This window comes from Suillus bovinus (assembly GCF_016758785.1).
Source record: "Suillus bovinus strain UH-Sbo-P2 chromosome Unknown EDB93scaffold_83, whole genome shotgun sequence".
Taxonomy (NCBI): domain Eukaryota; kingdom Fungi; phylum Basidiomycota; class Agaricomycetes; order Boletales; family Suillaceae; genus Suillus; species Suillus bovinus.
The window spans coordinates 107,726-127,496 of record NW_024542139.1 but is presented as its reverse complement, the minus strand read 5'-3'; the positions used below and the strand labels follow the sequence as shown (position 1 = coordinate 127,496).

Sequence of the window (19,771 nt, the reverse complement as noted above, 5' to 3'; positions counted from 1 at the left end):
TTGCCCGGTGCGCGAAGCTGTGCCCCACATTCTGAAGAATAATAGTCACGAGATAAAATTGCTTTTGCTTGCCAGCGAGTCCAACGGTGCAGTTAAGCTGCGCAACTTTACAAAACAACGACGAAGACACGTAGCATCTAAATGGTCGAAATTAAAGCGAGCTTTATATTGCAATCGCATGCAGGAATGACCGAGAAAGAGGGAGTAGGTGCATAACAGCCGATTCTGGGACTACACGTACGGTATGGTAGCCTATTATTTTCGTGACCAACTTGGCTTCTGCCCACTCTTGGCATGAGCTACCTGGCCATCAGTACTTACTGAAGCGAGATGAGCTTGCATCACATGCTTTTCGTAGTCTGAAAAACCGCACGGACACAGAAACTTGAGGTTTCTTGCACGGTGAACATAAATTTGATACCCTTTCCCTGCTACAGGAGCCTTGAAGCTGTGTATATGCCAGCTGTCAATGTCTTCCTGACTTCTTTTGTGTTTAAAATGAGCTGCTAGGTCAGAATCAGAGCCAGAGATGTAGATATTGCATGAAGGGCAGTGTACTTTGCCGATGTCTTCTTGGAGAGTCTAGTAATTGTATCGTTAGCTCAATGACATAGAGCAAATGTGGGTAATACACAATACCTCAGAACCAGCGCTAGCAGGTCTTTCTTCAGTGCAAAGTGGCAGACCGTTGATGCCCAAGCAACCCTGATCATTAGCAGGTGTAGTGGTCATCTTGAACCATTTCAAAGACCATCCTTCCACCTTGTCCCAACGTCATAAGATGGCCTCACAGCAGGGTAGGGTTGGGCTGATTATGCACCTCAGAATTCCTTAGTATACTTTGGTGTTTAGCCAGTCGCCGGTTATGGAAAGCCTGGTAGACAGTCATATGTTAGCTAGATAGTATCGTAATCAATGGCTGTAACATAGAATATCTCATAATCAGCAGGTGGGCTGTTGGCATCTAGAGTTGTGCCCGTAACATCAGCTAGGTTGTCAGATTGACCCAGACCATCTGCTGAGGCAGCAGTTACTAAGCAACTGATGCTGGAGTTAGACAGCCCAGATAACTAGTTAGCAGGTATTGCATTGTCTGATGGAAGGACTACTTGGTAGATGGATGACACCATGCGAGTCAGCTGGGCCAAGGCGCCCTGCATACTCTGAATCTCCTCAAGAAGATTATGGTCAAGCATCAAGTCAGAGTTTGAGGCTGCAACAGGGCGGTTACTGGTCCACAGGGATGAAAGAGTCCTTTTAGAAGAGGATTGCTGGTGGGCATACGATGCCTGAAGAGAGAGGGCTGCATCTTCGTTGGAAATATCTTCTTTGAACCCTAATAGTTCCTGTCAGAGATCACAAAACAACATTGTTCAGTGAGCCATGGTGCTAGTGAGTTGAGGATGATCCTGATGCGCTCTGCCATACATCTGATCGCTTGTATTCTGAGTATGACCAAGCTGGGAGTGTAACACATTGTCAGTTCTCAGAGTCAGGACATCTGAGATCCAGTAATGTTCAGCGATGCCAGGCAGAATGTGCCTCAAGGAACTCATATTGAGGGAGACATTGCCAGGAAGGTATTTGCCAGTGAGTTGCTGAAGGATGTGAGTAAGTTGCTCAGATGTCCATCTCTGGCCCTTGCTAGATAGGAGATAACAATAGTGATGGGGGGTCAATGGACTCTGCAGGAAGGACCAGCTCGATAGCCCATGCACCAATGCTAGCCACAGATGCTTGAAATCGCCTTAGTATGACTTCTAGAGGATGAGCCAAGAAGTGAAGGATGAGCTTATCGTTGCCAGAGTTTCGAGAAGACTTGTTGTAATCTCCTATACAGGCCAGGCAGTGAAAGAGATACATGAGGTTACGGCTGCAGAAACTTGTATCTACAATCTTGGCCCGGATTTCTTCTGTACCTCATTTCGGCATTCCAGGGATCTGATGGAATAAAAAATAGAACCGCTCCTTGAATGCTTCGATATCCTCCAAATATTGTTCCCATGCACCCTTGCGGGGCACTGGATGTCCACTTGGATTGATGGTAAAGAACTTCTTCATAAGCTTTTGGTCGCTCATGAGAAACTTCATCAAACACCATGCAGCCTGCATTTCTGAAACCAACACACCACGTCCAAGGACATGTTCATGAGGCTTATCAGTAATTTCCTCTGGTGTCTTAAGAGGCTGTAGATCTGCATTGCTAGCTCCCAATAGAAGGTCTTGTTCTAGTATACGGACCATATCCTGATAGATGCTGTGATACATCTGTGTCATTGCAGTCACAGACAGAGACTTGTCATCAAATGTGAAGTCCGGTCCATCTGATGTCGTAAACTGGAGTCTAGGCAGTCCTATATGGCCTCGGCAAATTGTATAGCATAGCCGAGAATATCTTCTGATGGTGCAAAACGGTGTGCACATACCAGGCTCTATCCAAGCTTTCATGGTTGTCATAAATGCTCTATGAATGATTGATACTAGTTAACAATTAGATAAGTCAAATTGTCGATATGCTTACTGGTAAGGATCCAGGGATTTCATGACATTGGTTAAGAGACAGAAAAGTGTGCCATAAATGATCTTGGCCAAATGGCTGGAGATGAGGTGAGGTGACGCAAAACAACCCTGTACATCAATGCTTGTGGACATGATAAATGAATCAACAAGAGATTGAAGAGGCCTTGGATTGTCGTCACTGTGAGTTGTGAACACAGACAACAGGAGCAAATGATACACTTCCATGAGCTGCTCTTCGGAGGAGTCAGGATTGGCACAAAACTCTCTAAGAATCTCTGCACGTTGCTTCTGAATGGCATTCAGAAAGATGGGGTAAGGCGCCTGATCATCTATAGCATCCAGACTAGTCAAAGTCTCCACATCATGTTCGTCTTCATCAGGCCATAAAACAGGCTCCCTCTCACTTTTGTCTTCTTCATCTTCGTCTCCATCTGCAAAATCCATGTCATCCCAATCCAACCCTGGGCTGATAACATCTTCTTCAACAGCTTCATCATCCTCAAGTTCTCCATAGTCTTTGTGGTTGGAGCCAGCCTCGCCACTTGTTTCTTCATCAGAAGCCTGAGAAGTCTGAATGAACTTGATGTGTAAGATCATCATAATAAGGTGATCAATGTGGACTCCATAGCCTTCCACTGAGTGTTTTTCCTGCAGTATCTGGAATGGACAACTTGATTGAATGTCAGTAAACCTTGGAGGTAAAATATGGTGACAAAAACCTACTGTCGAATGTGCCAGCTCATAAGCGCATCCAAGAGAGTGTGATCAATTTCTGACGCAGAGGAAATTGTGGAGAGGTATTTTGCTCCAAGGCCCTTGATGCGAGCTAGGTATGCAATATCCTGTTTGACAACCTTGGAGACAGAAAGATCTCACAATATGGCCAGGGAATATCCTTCTGTTGCTTTGGCCCAGCCAGTGTTTGTCAAAAAGGCGAGCATTCGGCAACATCTGATGTTTGCGATAAGTCACCTGTAATAAATGTGCCATTGATATAGCGGGCGGAAAGGGTGGAATAGAACTTTGCGAAAATGTGATTAGGGCCTGTGTCCTGTAGCATGATATGGACGACAAAGTACTGGTTCCTGGAAAATAGACGCTGAACAAAAGCGGTTTGGTCTTGTTTAGAAACGCATGGTCCCAGATTGTGGCGTGGATGAGTTCTCCTTCCATGTTCCCCGACCAAAAATAATGTTCCAGCTACGTAGGGACAGTAGTGGCATTGGTAGCCTTGAACAGGCTCCAGTAGCCAAGGAAGTGGAGGGAGAGCCCATTTTGGCAAAACTATTGGGCGCTGAGAATATTCTACAGCACTAAGTCTTTGGCTTGCTGCTTTGATCGCGCTTTCTAGAGTGGTTTTCTTGATGTTGTGCGATAGATGTTGTTTGCGATTATTGCATATATGTCCTACAAGATGGTCCGCCCATATACCACACTGACACCGTTCGCAAACGAAAAGTTTGATATCAGGCTGAAACTTTATTTTCAAGTGCAAGACATCCAACTCCGGAACATTTCTAAGGCCACAGAGTGGATCTTCACCATCGACATGAGGTGCTGGAATTACTACAGCTGACTCTAAGGGACTTGGTGAGCCACCCAAAAGACTATCTGAAGTGGAGCGTTGCAGTGTGTCGGTTTGTCCAGGCTCAGCTCCGCTGCTTTGGCCAAGACCATCTTCAGGCTCAGCTCGATTGCTTTCGCCGGGACCATCGGGGGCTGGCTGCATTTGAAAACCGGAAGCTGTACCATGCTAGGAATCAGGATAGGCTACGGACCGTACAGTGGTTAGGCTCACTTAGAGGTTCGGAATCAAACTCCATGTCATCATGGTTTGGTTGAAGGGCATAAAGATCAGACGCTGCTTCAGCACCATCATTGGACGTCATGTTTGTGGGCAAAATTGGCGGTGATGGTTGCGGTGGTGTCAGCATCACTGGCGTCAGCGCTGGTGGTTGTGGCAGCTCCTTCAGTGGCATTGGCACAGGTGGTGGGGGTGGTGGGGGTAGTGCAAGTGGTATGGGCAATGTAGGCGGTGCAGGATCTGGTGTTATAGCATCTTGTGGCCTAGTCTGATCCATCTCTCTCTTAGACGCCGTACAAGGAAAACAATTTTAACATACTGTGCTTGAAATGGAGGCTCCAGAAAACATATGACCGTATATCTTCTGCATATGCTCTCCTAAGGCAACTGCCGTCCATTCATTGATGCTTGAACCATATACACTCTGCGGTGAATCGCCAGAATTTGGACCAATCTGGCATTTGTTTCGATGTTTTCGTATACCATCAATGCTACCGGACACTGTAGGACACCCACGATAGCAAAAGGGACAGCAAAAGTTGCCTTCTAAGAATGCGCAAGGCCAACCTTTGGAAATCCTGGGGGAGAGTGGACAAGACTTAAAATGATCATTCTTGACTTTCGCCTTGGCCTTTGGATCATTTTCTGGGAATTCATATGAAGTCTGACAACGCGTGCACCGCCAATCTTGCATAGCCTATAAACAGGTCAATTTCTAGTAAGAGACTATAATTACTACACTTGAATACCTTTGATAGGACTGAAAAAGAAGTACTTGATTTTTGCGTTGATTGGCACAAGTCTACTTCAAATTGTTACGTCCAAGCCTGATGCTGTGGTGATTGAAACTTCGGTACCGCTGATGCAGAATGGGTGGCCTGGAAGCGTCCATTGCAGAGGCACCCCAGTTTGTGATGGCCGTAATACTGACAGCGTGCAACAAGCCAGAGTTCCTTCACTCACTAATGGTCTTGTCAGAATTCAGATGTGAGAATGAGTCAATCAGCACGTCCTTACATCTCTGTATATGTGAGGTTGTAGCCACTGACTCAGAATTATATTTGAGGACATTTCGAACAATGGAAGACTGCGGCTGTCATGAGAATTTTTGAAAGCAATCATGGCGCTAACAGTGAACAAAACCTGAATATTTGAATACCAAAGCGCCTGTAGTACCTACTCAACATTAGCAAAGGGCGCAACCACCTCTGAGGAATTGGTTTTCAGCACGTGCTCTGATGAATCTGGCAGCGGCAACATGTAAGTTTCACCTGAGTAGTCCGCACATTATTTAGGCGGATAGCCATGAATTCGGGCTTAGTGCTAGGTATAAAATTGACAGTATAGGCGGAGCTAGCAGAATTGATGTTAGCAACTGCAAGGCCGGATGGCAAATACAACAACGTTACTGAGGCACCAAGACTAGTAGCTCGAGTTTGCAATGGTACTGTGAATGTCTTGTGGGCCTGTGACCAGTCCACGGAGCTTCGTCGCCATTTAAAAATGAGTTGCTTCTCCTGTTGTGTTGTTATGATTTTATTGTATGTATCTGATGGGGAAACCTGTCTTGCAAAGGTTTTCTCCCGAGGAGCAACTTGTTCTTGCGGGCCGAGTGGTAGAGGCAGTTGAAGTATGTGAAGAAGAAAGTTGCCTTCGCCCTCAGATCTGCAGTCATGAACAGTTTTCATTTCTTCAGCGACAGGTTGTTGATGGAGCGCCAAATTTGTTGGAGGCAGGTCGTCCGCGCATTTCTAAGGTCAATCCACTGAATGGTTGACTTAGACTCTCCACGACACAAAACTCAAGTCTTCAACTATGTGGGACACATCTCCTTCTAGCTTGGAAACATGTAAGTCGGGTTTTTCACGCGATTTTGCAAAATAACGCGTTTCCAGCGAAAAGAAGACTGGGTTGTTGTGTTTAATTTGGTTGCATCCATACATCAGCAAAAGTGCTCAAACCTGACGAGGCCTTGGAAGGCCTAACAAGACCACACACGACCTTGCGAATATTGGAAGGCCTGCGCTTCAGGGCGGTGCTCCACAGGGCGGGTGCGCTTGCCACTTGTTGAGGGCTCTTGAAGCTCGTTAGGGTGGCCTGGACGTGATGGTGCTAAGAATTAAATATCAGTAGCAGTATCATATATTTATTCATCACATACCATTTGACTTAGCTAAAGCAGAACGGCGTGCAGCTCGTTGAGCACGAATCTGCATGATGTCGTCCTTGCTTTCCTTTCACATAAGTTTGGCTGAGTGCGAGTTGTCCTTGGTTGGTTTGAGGTGCCTGTAAAGTATTAGCACTAGACTAACCAGATAGAAAAATGTACCTGTTCCACCATGCAAGGGTGTCTTTGACCCATGGATCGTCATCGTCGTCTAGCATTTCAATGATGGCCCAGAGGAGCTCATCCAAGTCCATGTCGCCGATACACCATGTCCAGTGCTGCACGCTGCTGATTGTAAAGTATGTCTATGGGTTCACAAGAGAGGTATTGATATCAATAGCAAAAGAGCTAAACTTACGATAATATGAACATATGCGATGATGTATTTGTTAACAGCCAGTCAGTCCCCATGCACGATTTTTGGATGGCTTCGCAGAGTTGCGAACATTTGATGAGTCGTTCATGACGGATGATGGTCCAATAAAAAGATGTTTATAAAACTATAGTAACTTCGTTATAAATAAATGACAGTGTAAAAATGAATACGCACCCTCAGAACAATATGGTTTCGAAACAGGCCGTGTGTCTTCTCAGCAGCATCGTAAATGTCGTGTTCATAAAAGAATGTTGGCCAGTTGTGTGCCATCATGGTGATTTCGCCAGCTTGCAAGGCAGCCATAGCGCTGAACATAGTGACATTAGTACAAACAATGAAAAGTAAAACATACATACGAATCAGGACCCTCATCAAACCAATCCAATTTCTTCCGAGGGCAAAGTAAACGGGCCAACTGCGGGTGATTGAGCCCACGCATTGACTTATCCTCGATTTCTGGAACTGGCGGGTCAAGAGCATCGGCCTTACTATACATATTTAGCCCAATGTATTGCAGGCCCTTGTGCTTGACAGAGCTCAGATCTGCGGATCTGCCATCACTCATACCCTTTGATACCTGCCATGCAAAAGATCAGTTGTCAGGGTCGGATTTGAGTAAAAACAAGTGCATATATGCGCATATAGTCACCATTGCAATGATCACATTGAGTTTTTTGCTTGATATGTGGTTGAGCTCGCTCTCGAGACTAGGAACATAGTCGATGACGCCATTGTACAGTAACAAATGCCGATTGGTGACATCTTCAGGTCTGTAACGAGTTAGCTGTATTGTGAGATAGATATAAGGTACATACTGTTTTGGGTCGCGCTTACCACCTCGGTCAAATTGAAGACCGGTCTTGAAGGCTGCAGAAGGTATGCCGAACGTATCCAGAAGGCTTGAAGCCTTCCTTCCTGCGTTTCGGTATAGCTCTGTGTCATCTGTTTTCGAATCTTCATGTTTCCTGCCGCCAAAGGTCAAAATCTCATGGCACAATTCAAATTACAATACCTTGTTGTGTGCTTCCGAGAGCCTGACGATATGGAATTTATGAGGTCGTTGGTGCTGGTGTCACTGGAGGACTGCCTGTGCTTGCGTTTGCTGGGCCTTGATGGTTCTGGTGACTCCGACCATTCAGGGGGATCAGAGGAGCTTGAAGATGTGTTAGGATGATGATGCGAAGACATGATGCGTGAAGGGTCAAGGACTAAGGGGTAAATATGTCTTATTTGACATGTTGTTTGTTGACTGGCATTTGCCAGCTGACTTTGAAAAACCATACACACAATTTGCACTTCGTTGTCGTCATCATCATATCGGCAATCAAAGTATGAATGGTGCTTGCAGCTCTACCCTCCTCCCAAGAACGCCTGGCCCACTTTAACCCCAGCCAGCTCTAGGGCGTCGGCGAGGGTACACTTCACGTACTTCCAATACTCTCCCTAGCGACAGCACACAGGGACGCCATGTCACGACATCAGTTGATTAATAGCGACCAAAACGATAAAGGACCAGCTCGGACTCCAGAGGAGAAAAAGCGACAACTAGAAGATCTTTCAGCACTGCCAGAATGAAGCTGACTGCTGATGATCATTAATCCTCGCGCATTTCAATAAGCATTTTGATTCCCACTACCTGATTGTACTCATTTCATCTACGACCCAACCCATCCTGTGATTCAGGCCGCATGTAAATTACTTTAGAAATAACAGAGCTAATTTTCTGAGCTATCTTGTCATGCACCGTCGTCAATTACAAGTCTGCAAAGCTACCCTCCTCAAACTCGTTCATCACATCCTCCCCATCTTCTGGACCAAAGTCATCAATCTTGTTGATGTCTTCATCTGCACCATCCTCATCAAGGACTTGGTCAAGGCCAGAGTATCCATATTCATCCATCTCGTTGGCAACAGTGTCGTCTACCATCGCTTCAAAGGTAGCTGGAATTTCATCCCCATCCTCGTCGTCCATGCTGTCTGTCTCCTCCTCACTATCATCTGTTTCCTCCTCGCAATCATTGCCACTCCCCTCATCCTCATCCGTATCCTTGTCTTCTTCAGAGCCCTCATTAAATTCTGATCCATGGTGCTCTTTCTCTCTTTGGAAGGGGATCCTATCCAACTCATCACGATCATCAAGCAGGCATGATGTCTCTCTTCGCGTGGATTTGTGCCCCACACCTCCTCCACGGAAGCCCATGAACATGTCTCGGTCAACGAACCTGCTAATTTATCAGATTCGATTCATGTTGTTAGTGGGAAATAACTGACATGTTGACGCAGTACCAGTCCCAATCCTCATCATTGTCAGCTGCTTGACGTGCAATGGATGGTCCCAACAGTGCAGTTGTATGTAGATGTCGAAAGGCTGGGATAAGTTGAACACCACGAACGACGAGGTCAGGATCGAGGAACCCAAATGCTGATTCATCATCTCCATCATAAAACCCAACTCATGGCAGCTGTTTTGCTGCCCAACCTGTTGGTGCAGTGATATCGCGGGCAAACCAGCGGACCCACAAAAAGTCGACACACTTTATAGAGGGACGTGCACCTGGTCTCATGTAGCAGATATTGACATGAAACACTCCAATAACTCGAGCACACCAGTATGGATGGGAGTCTTCCTGGTCACAAGCGAGAACCATGATGTCTGCATGTGTGCGGGGATTGAGAGAGTCCTGAGCACGCCGCAAGTCATAGGTAGTGTAGTTGACACGAAGCACTTTGTGACGATAAATTCGATTGTTGATAATTGCAACAGAGTTTCATTGCACTGCACTAAATGAAGTCTCATCTCCATCATAGTCCAGTCCCGACAAGCGACCCAGCGGGTGGTCTTTGAGACGTGGAAGAAAATTTTAATTACATCTAGTGAGCAAATACTTTTGTCATTTTATGAGTTTCAGAGACCTACCTTTGTGGCCTGGTCATTTCTGTTCTTTCTGAGCCAGGAAGAAATATCCCAGTAATGTTTCTGTGACGAGGACATCTGGTAGTGGATCTCTGGTGAGCAATGTGGCAGCGGCTCCTGGTCAATGAAATGAAGAGATGGATGGAGATCTTCAGTCTCAGGCTGTGCGTGATTCTCTTGTGCAGCTGCCCTTTCACGGTTCACCTCTTTCATCCTCTGCAAAATGTGCTCGCGATGCTGAAGTCTTGCAATTCCTCGTGTGAACTTGTTCTTGTTAGTCCGTGCATAAAATCGCTTCACTCGTCGATGCTCAAGTTCGCCCTAATTCCAACATTAGTGGGTGAATGTATGTGATAGATTCCAATACTTGCTACTTGTGTAGAGTAATTATCCGTGGTCCCATATAACCAGATTGACCTGACATAGTCTCCAAGAGCATGAAGTTTATAAGTCGAGAGGTTGAAAATGCGTTGCTTTGAGGGGCCATCACCTTCAACATTAATATTGGTCCTTTCTGACCTTGCATTCTTGCCTTTAGACACTTTTGGACGCTGACACCGTGCACGAGCAGCTGTTTCGCGTGGCAAGTCATGAGTAGCAAATTTTCTGCATGTGTTGTCACGGAATCGCCGGAGAGCTTTTCCTAGCCGTGTCGTACAGTTATCGAAATGATAGAGTGTCGTCTCTGTGTGCATGTGAAGCTTCCCAAATGCATGCCAGGTGGCCAGCTCAAACAGAAGGTTGAGGATTGAATTGTTGAACGGTTCTGGTAGAAGACCATCAAATACTGGCATTGCACACTGCCAGCATTGATCAACATGACAGCAGTTGTATTACTTATATTCCTACCTGAAGCAGGTCTTCAAAATCATGCGCTGCAAGTTTCGTAAGACCTGACACATTGTCACTAAACTTGCAAATGGTATTGCGTCCAAATGTCGGCACGAGACGATACCTGAATTATGATGGACACGCATATGTATATGAGAAAAACGACTTACCGCTCATGGAGATCTTGCACAGCAGTTCCTCCATATGAATACAAAATTCGGAGAAGATGAGTAAGAGTTGCCTTCCATACTCCCAACTCAAACTCGTGCATAAAGTCAGGCACAAGCATTGAGTGGAAATCGAAACTGAACTTGGAAAGCTTCTCTGAAAAGGCATTCTGATGCTCACAATTAGTAAACTTTGAAAGCTTGATTCAAATCATACATACACGAATAGGTGCCACAGAGGTGGTACCGATGATTCTCTCAATTGCAGCGCTGACTACACTATAGCCTTGAACAAATATGAGTTCACGGGCTCGTTCAATGAAACTACGCTGTGGATGATTGTCGACTTGAGAATTTCTGGTGCGGTGTCGTCGATCGAACTTTGTCCCTAATTTGAAAATGTTGTCCTTGCTAACAAGACACCGTGGGCATGGACACCTTCCAAGGAATTTCATGCACGCAAGTAGAACCCTGACATTGTGGAGATTAGTATGGTGCGATCAAGTAAGATGTAAAACAGACTTCTCTGGATAATCAGCAGAATAAGTAAGAAAACAAGGAAACACGCGACGAGAGACTCCATCAGGGAACTTGACAACAAAGCCATGTTGATATGCATCTATAAAATCGGCATCGAGTAGGAAGTGCCAAATGGCCTGCATTAATTCATGTTTGCAGTGTGTGAGCACTGCTCCCGTCGCACTACGACCAAAAGTCTTCTTGTAGAAGTCTTGGATAGTATCTGATAGCTATACACATAATTAGTTCGTGTCTCGAGTTCAAATAGTAAAGACATGCCTTTGGAATATATGCGAGATGATGCGCTGCAAATGATGTTGGCTTGCCGCGAATATACTTTGACTGATTGCCAATAAACAAGTATATCGGCCACAGAGAAGCGTTTCTGAAACTTGCTAGATGAGTAGAGTCAGACCAGAGCATGATTGCACCAATGACAGTTTCCAGGTTACAGCCTGGTTCATTTGGCTGCGAGTCGAGCTTCTCATGCTCTTGAAGCATGGCGTCAGATGTGTACAGCTCGGTAATGATCCTCTCTGGACGTTCATTGTCGTCAGGCTGCCAGAATAGTTTGTATGGCTTTGTGTGAAACATCTTCGCTGCAACCTCCTGGTATGCAGACTTGAGCACTTCCAATGGCTTGCGGTAATAAAGCCCGTTAAATTCAAATTCAGGCGCGCAATCTTCAGAGGAGAACTTGTCTTTTTCACAAGGAAGTCAGATCTTCACCGAGGTTTCATGCCATCCATCAGAGGAGAATATCGAGGAGGCAGGGTCATGTTGTGCCTTCTCAAGACGCGATGCCTCCCTAGATGCATTGAAATCTAGCAAATCCTCTCAGCAGAAATCCTCCGCTAAAATGACATCGTTGACTAAACAATTGAGATCTTGCAGTGATTTCGAGATCGACAAGTTGTAAAACCATGTCATGAGCCGAAAAACAGTGGCATTAAGGAATGGTGCGAAGTAATCATGGTGGACTGCCTTGAGTGATTGTCCGAAGCCAGCATACCACGGCCGTTCGTAATCGGCATCCCCATCAACATGCTGGAATGCTGAGGAGTCACAAAGTGCGTCAAAGTAGGCTAAATGTTCGGGGTCATATGTTGGAAATGAATGAGGATATTCACGAAAAAGGTCAAATGTGTCTGTATCAGTGCGGAACCACTCGGGATGCTCTGCATGGCTATGATGTGATGATCTGTCATCAGAGTCCATCTCAATATCTGGTGGGTCTCCGAGCGCTGATACAGGCTCGTCCCGATCAATGGGAGGTGGGGCCGGGATCGGTAGGACTGGGACTTCATCACGATAACACATGGGGAGGCGGATTTGTCGATTTGGACGCCCTGATGGCCGTGGCTCCATTTCAATGTCCGGCACCTCCTGTTCATATGCAAATATTTCCATGAACATCAGGTTCACATCTAATAACACACAACACTCACATCCACTCGAGGCTGCCGTAGTTGCCGTAGGTGCTCCTGCTCTTCTTCACGTTGTTCTTCCTGCCGGCGTTCATCTTCCAAACGAGTAGCTTCAGCACTAGCTTCCCCGCGCTCGCGCCGCTCAGCGAGAGCTGACGTGGTGGCTATATCACGTATCTTGCAGTATCTGCTCAGGTGAACGGACAGGCCGCGATTGTGCACCTCTACATTGCAGTTTGGACACTGTGTCATCAAGAGAAAAGTGAGTAACAAGACAAAGATTGAGTGGGGCAGCATGAGCGACAGCGGAAACACGCTGTGATCGCGGCCTTAAATGCAAGTTCCTCACAACGAGATCCACAGATCGATTGTGATAGGATAAGGTCCGGGCAGATAACCTGGATGACGGTTGAGATCAGTTCACAATCAAGATCGCTGTGCTTCTGCTCAGTGACAAGATACCAAAGATAGCGCTCATCTCAATATGTGGAGCTAAGAGAGGGTCGAGTTCATTCTAGAACCAATCATCCTGGACCGAACTGCACGTTTCACACCATCGATGAGCAAAAACACTGTATATTATAGTTATAGCGCATATCATGAATCGGGATCGCACAAACGTTTATGACCTCTCAGGGAGGCAGCTTGAAACTTTGCAAAATGAGATGACACGAAGGAATAAACATAGGACATACCTGATGATGGGATCCTGGTATGTTACACGGCTTCAAGTCGAGTAGGGTTGAAGTAGATATCGAAAATGTGTCAGTCCACTGCAACTTGGGAGTCGAATGCTTGGTATGGTCACTGAGGTTAGTGGATATCAAAATATCAAAATAACATACCATTGCCCACACAGATAAAGTTTCCCTCGCATCCACATAGTACTAGACAGTACCAGTCTTGAAATGCCTTGCAAGACTGGCGTGAGGTTGAGGGAGTCTAGCAATGCCTTGCGAGACGAGTAGGCACATCTTGCACGTTGTCGAACGAATTGATTCATGCCTCAGAAGGCATCATGAGGCCGTGGAATATTATCCGGACCTTGCCGGCCCTCACCAGATTTGGGTGCTTTTGCTGATGTAAGCAAATTTCAAGTGCAAGCACAACAATTGGGGCTAGGAAACAACAGCAATGAAATTCGAGTACTCATCAAGGTTCACAGTGGGCCGCTTTCTCCGTTGACGCCCATTGTTTCTTTCTGTGTTTGAGTAGTCACTAACCGAAACTTCAATGTCGCAAGCAAGTTCGAGTACATCTGTCGACGGGGACAGTCTTTATGAGTGCCCTGCTCACCTCCTGGCTCGACCTCAAGTTGGACATCCGCTATTGAAAAAACCAAATATGTCAAGACTTTCGCATACAAGCACGAGTGGCGCAGCATCGAACTCTCGACCAGCATCACACACTTGCGACTCTGGCTCTGTTACATTACCCAGACAATCCTTGAGCTCTGGAGAAACAGTACCGCAGATTAAACGAGTAAAGACGGAATTGACTGAGGAATTACTGACACTTTTGTTTAGGTATATAGTCGTTGTGAAGGTCGGGAAGCCAAGTGAACGTTCGAGAGCCGGCAACCCTGGCAAGCGTGACAGTCAAATCTTGTTGATGCGGTACTTGAATAGGGTGCACTTCAACGCACCCATGTCCCCACTAGAGCTCAAGATCTATCATCAGATGCAGAATGACCCTACATTCTACGAGTGCATTTTCACTGTGGACGCAGACACGGTACACTTTGCTGTTTGCTATCCCGCGAAGCTCTGACATCTTTTTTGCAGTCTGTGACTGCAAAATCTCTTAACCGTCTTGTGGCAGCCTCGGTATCAGATTCCAACATAATCGGTATATGTGGTGAAACAAGACTGCAGAATGGGGGGTGGACCGTGATTGAAGCAAGTGGTTTAAATTTATGCATTTTGTGTATTCAAGTTAATGTACCCATAGGTACACGAGTACTACATCTCGCACAACTTGTCCAAAGCTTTCAAGAGTCTTTTCGGCTCAGTCTCATGCCTCCCTGGATGTTTCACCCTCTACCGCGTCCGCACTAATGATAAAGGCCGACCGCTTATCATCTCCAACCACGTGATTGATGAATATGCAGATAATAATGTGGATACCCTGCACGAGAGGACCCTGTTCTCCCTCGGCGAAGATCGATTCCTGATGATGCTGTTAACGAAACATTTCCCCACCTTCAAGACCAAGTTCATTCCGGATGCAATTGTGCCTACCATGGCACCAGTATCTTGGAGAGTACTATTTTCACAACGCCGGTGTTGGATCAATTTGACCGTTCACAACTTGTGCGAGTTTGCTATTCTTCCTGACCTCTGCAGAATTTGTCGTTTCTCGATGAGGTTCTTCATCTATCTCGATCTGATCGGTACTTTGGTGAGGTCCTTTCAAAGCGTCAATGTACGATTTCTGATGTTTTTTATTAGATATTACCTTCCACTGTCGTTTACGTGAGCCGCAACCTCTTCTCTATTATCGAATTCCAGCTAACACTGTGTTTAGTTGGCTTGGCTGATTGTCGAGGCTGCTACTGGACAGTCTCCGTTCCCTCTGATTTCTATAATCATGTTAGCAGCGGTGTATGGTCTTCAGGTGGGTGGGTCGTTCAATTAAGAGAAAGTAATTTACAATGTCAATTTCCAGGCTCTTATCTTCCTATCAGAAGAGAGTTCATGCTTGTTGGATGGATGGTGGTCTATCTCATTTCGCGAGTTAAGCTGTTCCGTATTAGATTTATATATCATTTTCTGTCATTACAGGTACCCAGTTTACAGTTTCTTCCTGCTCATATATTCATTCTGGCGGATGGATGAGCTTATCTGCTCTTCGCGGATAAGCCTATAGTCTCGATCTTTGCTCATCGACTTCGTCGACAAGCAAAGCCCCTGTTAACTAGTCAGACTTCCGTCCTTCTAATTAACGACGATCTTACGATTAACCTTCGGGTGTCGTAAGCCTTGGCAGATACAGCTCATCGTCTAGCATCCACTTGACGTAAGCTACCCGATTCGGACATAGGCGTCAAATCTTACTTGCCGACGCGTTGCCAAGTAAGACCCCTAACCTTGGGCTAGCCCAAGGACGTCCTCGACCGTTGATGACACACGCTCTGTTTGAGCGTCGCCAACAGATACCATCCAAGTCATAACAGATTCCTTCTTGGTTAGTAATGTCCTTGAATGGTAGAAAAGGAATGAGGTAATGGAAGGAAGAGGGAATTCGATCAGAATGAACAGGTACGATTGACAAATTGGGTTTGGTAAGTGTATCAAAATGGTTAGTTAGGGTGCTAAATATAGATCTACCAGAAACATGGATGATTACGGAAGAAGGAAGGAAGGATTGATACAGAAGAAGGAAGGAAGGAATGATATATAAGGAAGAAGGAATTGAACGAGAGGAAGGAAGAGGAATGGCATCTATGAAGGAGGAAAACGGAATAAGAGGAATGTTGAATTCCTTCACAGTACCTCAGTGCGTCACACCAGCAGCTTTTAGTTAGTTAAAAGGAATGCTGAGCAATGAGCTTTGTCTTCCGTCATCCTGAAACTGTTGGTTTCTGTGTGTTTCATTTGCTTCATCTGTTTCCGTTCATTTTCATATTTATTCTAATTTCATACTCTATAGAGGATCGTGCCATCTAGTCTTGACCCCTGATGTTTCCATTTCATCTCTGCGCTTGTTTGTGAATGCCCTGATATGAAACCTACCAGTCCGCACTTCCAGCAGGCCATTTGTACAAAGTCAAGTTAGGGTACAGTGAGAAGTATGGGACGGTACCCTGGTTTTGATGAAGAGAACCTGTTGAAAGGAGAGGAGAGCTCCCTTTCTGTCAGTAGCAGTTGAGCTCCTGGTGTCGGTCCTACTTCTTCTGCCTCAAAAACGGTGTGTTATGCTTCAGTCCTGACATGATACCAAGATGTTCTAGTTACATTTCCATTGTAGAAGAGCATAGCAGGAGCTGCGCCAAGTTTTACCTTGTATTCTTGTTGGCATCCGAAGAATCCGAAGGAGAAGAGGGCAAACGGCTGGTAGCTGAGAGGGAGGATGGAGGAATGGCCAAGAGAGGGAACTGGAATAGAGGATAACTGTTGCGAGCGCCTCCAAACGGAGATGGACACATACGTGTCATCGTCGGCAAGACTCTGCCATCTTTTAAAGTATATTCTCGCTTATATCAAAATAACTGGCGCACTCACCTATAAAGGCTGATGCGCCAGCGCCCCAAACATCTCAGTTTCGTAACGAATACTGAGATGTAAGTGTTGTTGTTCTTGTGCATTCGACAGAAGTCTAATGCACCTTCGTAGTCGTACCTTTATCTATGTACAAACATTTGTTAATAAAACAGTTTCGTAATGAATACTGAGATTCGTACCTTTATCTAGCGTCAGCCTACCTCCTCCATTCTACGAACGAGAATTCTGACAAGCCGCTGCACACGTGGATGTGATCCTCCAAGCATGGTAGTTTCATTTTCATTTGAGATGGAAAACATGTGTTCAGCTCATCACTCTAGTACTTGCTTGCTCGCCCTTGTCGAACAAATATCCCACCATCCCCAATCTGTTGACTACTAAAGATCCTCCAACCATGCAATAGGAATGCTCAAAGTTCAATGGGGGCACTTAGTTTGCCCATGCCTATGATCCTTCGTCAAAATGTACTTTTCACATCGCTTGATATTAAACACGCAGAAAATAAGCTTTAAATATCTTACTCTTTGTAGTTGTCATCATCATCATGTTTTGTGATGCAGAAGAAGAACCATGCTGCCGCAATTCCCAAGATTGAATGGACCACTGATGTAATCTGGCAACTTCTGGCCCAAATAGAGTTACTGGAAAACAGAGTGTTGCTGGGAAGCTTCTTAGTGAACGCTCTACCACCAACACTGTGAGATCGCTGCCCTGGATGCCCAATAAAGGCAGCAGAAAAGGAAGCACTTGGAGGCCCCAGTTCATCGCCATGGTTCCTGCCTACATTATCTCCGTGTATGAGCGAGATAGTCCATTGCGCGACTACTATTCAAAGAAAAAAGCAAGTGGAACTCGAAGAACAGCGCAAAAGGCATAGGCTCCTTGAATCTCGTACGAATGGGCCTGGCTAGAGCTCGCTCCAGCCGCATCTTCAAGGGTGGTGTCCCTCTGTCTGATTGGATATTGCTCACCCAGGAGGAATTGAGCGCAAAGTACAAAGAGATCATGGCCTGTCTGCAAGACCATCAATACGGACCATTTAAGATAGCTGTCATGTTCTTCAGTCTAGACAAAGCCGTCGAACTAGGCACTACCGCAGGGACATACACCAATCATCCAGCGATGTCATCTATCACATTGAAGAAATGACCAGCACCCCACCCTGAGTCTGATTCGGAGGTCGAGGTCATAGAGCATGTACAGCATAAACGTTCTAAACATTGAGCGTGTAACACACGCCATGGAGACCGTCTGAACAGCGTCTATAATCGGTCAACCCCCAATATGGTAGCCGTTCAGACAGTTCCAACGGCAGCTAAAACGAGACATATGAAGTAGATTAATCATTGTAATTAATATTGTCTTCAGAATACATATAGTTGATTGATTGCATTAGCATAGTATGTGTGCATATGTACAACATTGTTTTAATCAGTCTTTCTAGGTACATATCATGTAGTCACTAAGTTTGATATTAGGATTCACTACAATATGCTCAGCCCCACTCTATTCGCTTAGTAGCCCCTTTGACGTTTCGCACCGTAAGACCAGATTTTTACATTCTTCATGTGTGAGTCTTGCACTACATGAAGTCTCTGGCCTGATATATGAGCATCATGGTCAAGTGGATGACGCATCTGGTAAGCAGTGGGGATATGTTGGACCCCTTTGTACAGTCAAGTTGTCTCTGCACAGAGGAGTTGGTCATGGCTGTCTACTGCAAGTTACGGCCGGAAACTGCCACATCTGAAACTAGTACATACATGGAGTAGAAGTATTGGACTGATTCAACCTCCACACGCTAGGCTACAAGATATATATATATACAACAGTTTTAGTACTATACGGGGCGACAAATACAACCACAGCAGTAGTGATAGTATGCAGTATGACGAGTACAACCATAGCAGTAGTAATAACATGGAGTACGATACATACAACAACAACGGTAATAATAATATACAGTACGACAAATACAACGACAATGGTAATAATAATATACAATATACAGTTCGACAAATACAATGACAACGGTAATAATAATAACATATCTGGCGTCCATAATATCCTCCACCTTCTGCCATCCCAATCTCCGGGTGCCACCTGCCCACCAAACACACCTCCCTGTAGGGAAAAGTATCTCTGTACAGAGTGGGCACCCGCCGTACGCAAAGACTTTCTCGAGAGAGAATTACTTCTCTGCAGAGAAAAGTCTCTCTGTACAGAGGGGGCACCCGCCGTACGCAAAGACTTTTTCAAGAGAGAATTACTTCTCTGTACAGAAAAGTCTCTCTATACAGAGAAATATTTCTCTCTCAGAATAAAGATATGTTGGTCAATATAGAGCGCCCTCTAATTTTCCCCAACCTTCATCATAGAATTACCTTGCTTCAGATTTCAGCATCATGGTCTAGTGGTTAATGCGTCTGACGTCAAGTTGGACGCCAGCTGCGTTTGAGACCTTGTTGCCTGCAATTTTTTTCGACTGTGATGGTGGTTGAAGTGTAAGTGACAGAGAAGGCAGAAAACTGTGTCACAACCAGATACTGGCGCAGCGTCACAATCTGACACATTTTCGAACATTGAGTTCCTGCTTCTGGACTGAATGAAACAATTACTTTGAAGGCACAGTCAATCTGGGGTATGTAGAGGGTTGTATTCTATTCATGTCGCTCGCTGGATCCTTTAATATTACTTGTATTAGCTATATGGTGTTTGTCGGTGCAATATACTGATTGAATCCATTGGGTATTCGTTAGTACTACTAGCCCTCTATAATATCACTGGAAGGCCCTGGGGGAACATAATGTACAGAGTCACAAG

The 19,771-nt window shown here is 45.4% G+C and overlaps 4 protein-coding genes across 4 annotated transcripts; 2 read left to right on the top strand and 2 right to left on the bottom strand.

Annotated features, from left to right (window-relative positions):
- Nucleotides 1–1,070: 1,070 nt before the first annotated feature.
- On the bottom strand, nt 1,071–4,601 carry EDB93DRAFT_1254989 (uncharacterized protein; the record flags this gene model as incomplete). The annotated part of the gene is made up of 7 exons (XM_041453712.1): nt 1,071–1,336; nt 2,010–2,363; nt 2,427–2,464; nt 2,522–3,190; nt 3,244–3,374; nt 3,974–4,263; nt 4,319–4,601. 7 exons carry the CDS (start codon nt 4,599–4,601, stop codon nt 1,071–1,073), a joined length of 2,031 nt encoding a protein of 676 aa, XP_041303040.1.
- A 1,683-nt stretch (nt 4,602–6,284) lies between these two features.
- EDB93DRAFT_1308741 (uncharacterized protein) lies at nt 6,285–8,055 on the bottom strand (the record flags this gene model as incomplete). The annotated part of the gene is made up of 8 exons (XM_041454787.1): nt 6,285–6,436; nt 6,486–6,553; nt 6,654–6,796; nt 7,042–7,174; nt 7,224–7,444; nt 7,517–7,637; nt 7,683–7,832; nt 7,880–8,055. The coding sequence occupies 8 exons, from the start codon at nt 8,053–8,055 to the stop codon at nt 6,306–6,308; spliced, it is 1,143 nt and encodes a 380-aa protein (XP_041303039.1). The 3' UTR covers nt 6,285–6,305.
- A 6,197-nt stretch (nt 8,056–14,252) lies between these two features.
- Nucleotides 14,253–15,560, top strand: EDB93DRAFT_1059905 (chitin synthase-domain-containing protein; the record flags this gene model as incomplete). The annotated part of the gene is made up of 6 exons (XM_041444808.1): nt 14,253–14,459; nt 14,510–14,614; nt 14,676–15,149; nt 15,252–15,345; nt 15,393–15,473; nt 15,517–15,560. Coding segments are annotated over 6 exons (1,005 nt in total), but the record flags the coding sequence as incomplete, so codon positions are not given.
- Nucleotides 15,561–17,717: 2,157 nt separating this feature from the next.
- On the top strand, nt 17,718–18,097 carry EDB93DRAFT_1107674 (uncharacterized protein; the record flags this gene model as incomplete). The annotated part of the gene is made up of 2 exons (XM_041447759.1): nt 17,718–17,757; nt 17,784–18,097. 2 exons carry the CDS (start codon nt 17,718–17,720, stop codon nt 18,095–18,097), a joined length of 354 nt encoding a protein of 117 aa, XP_041303037.1.
- Between the last annotated feature and the right edge of the window lie 1,674 nt (nt 18,098–19,771).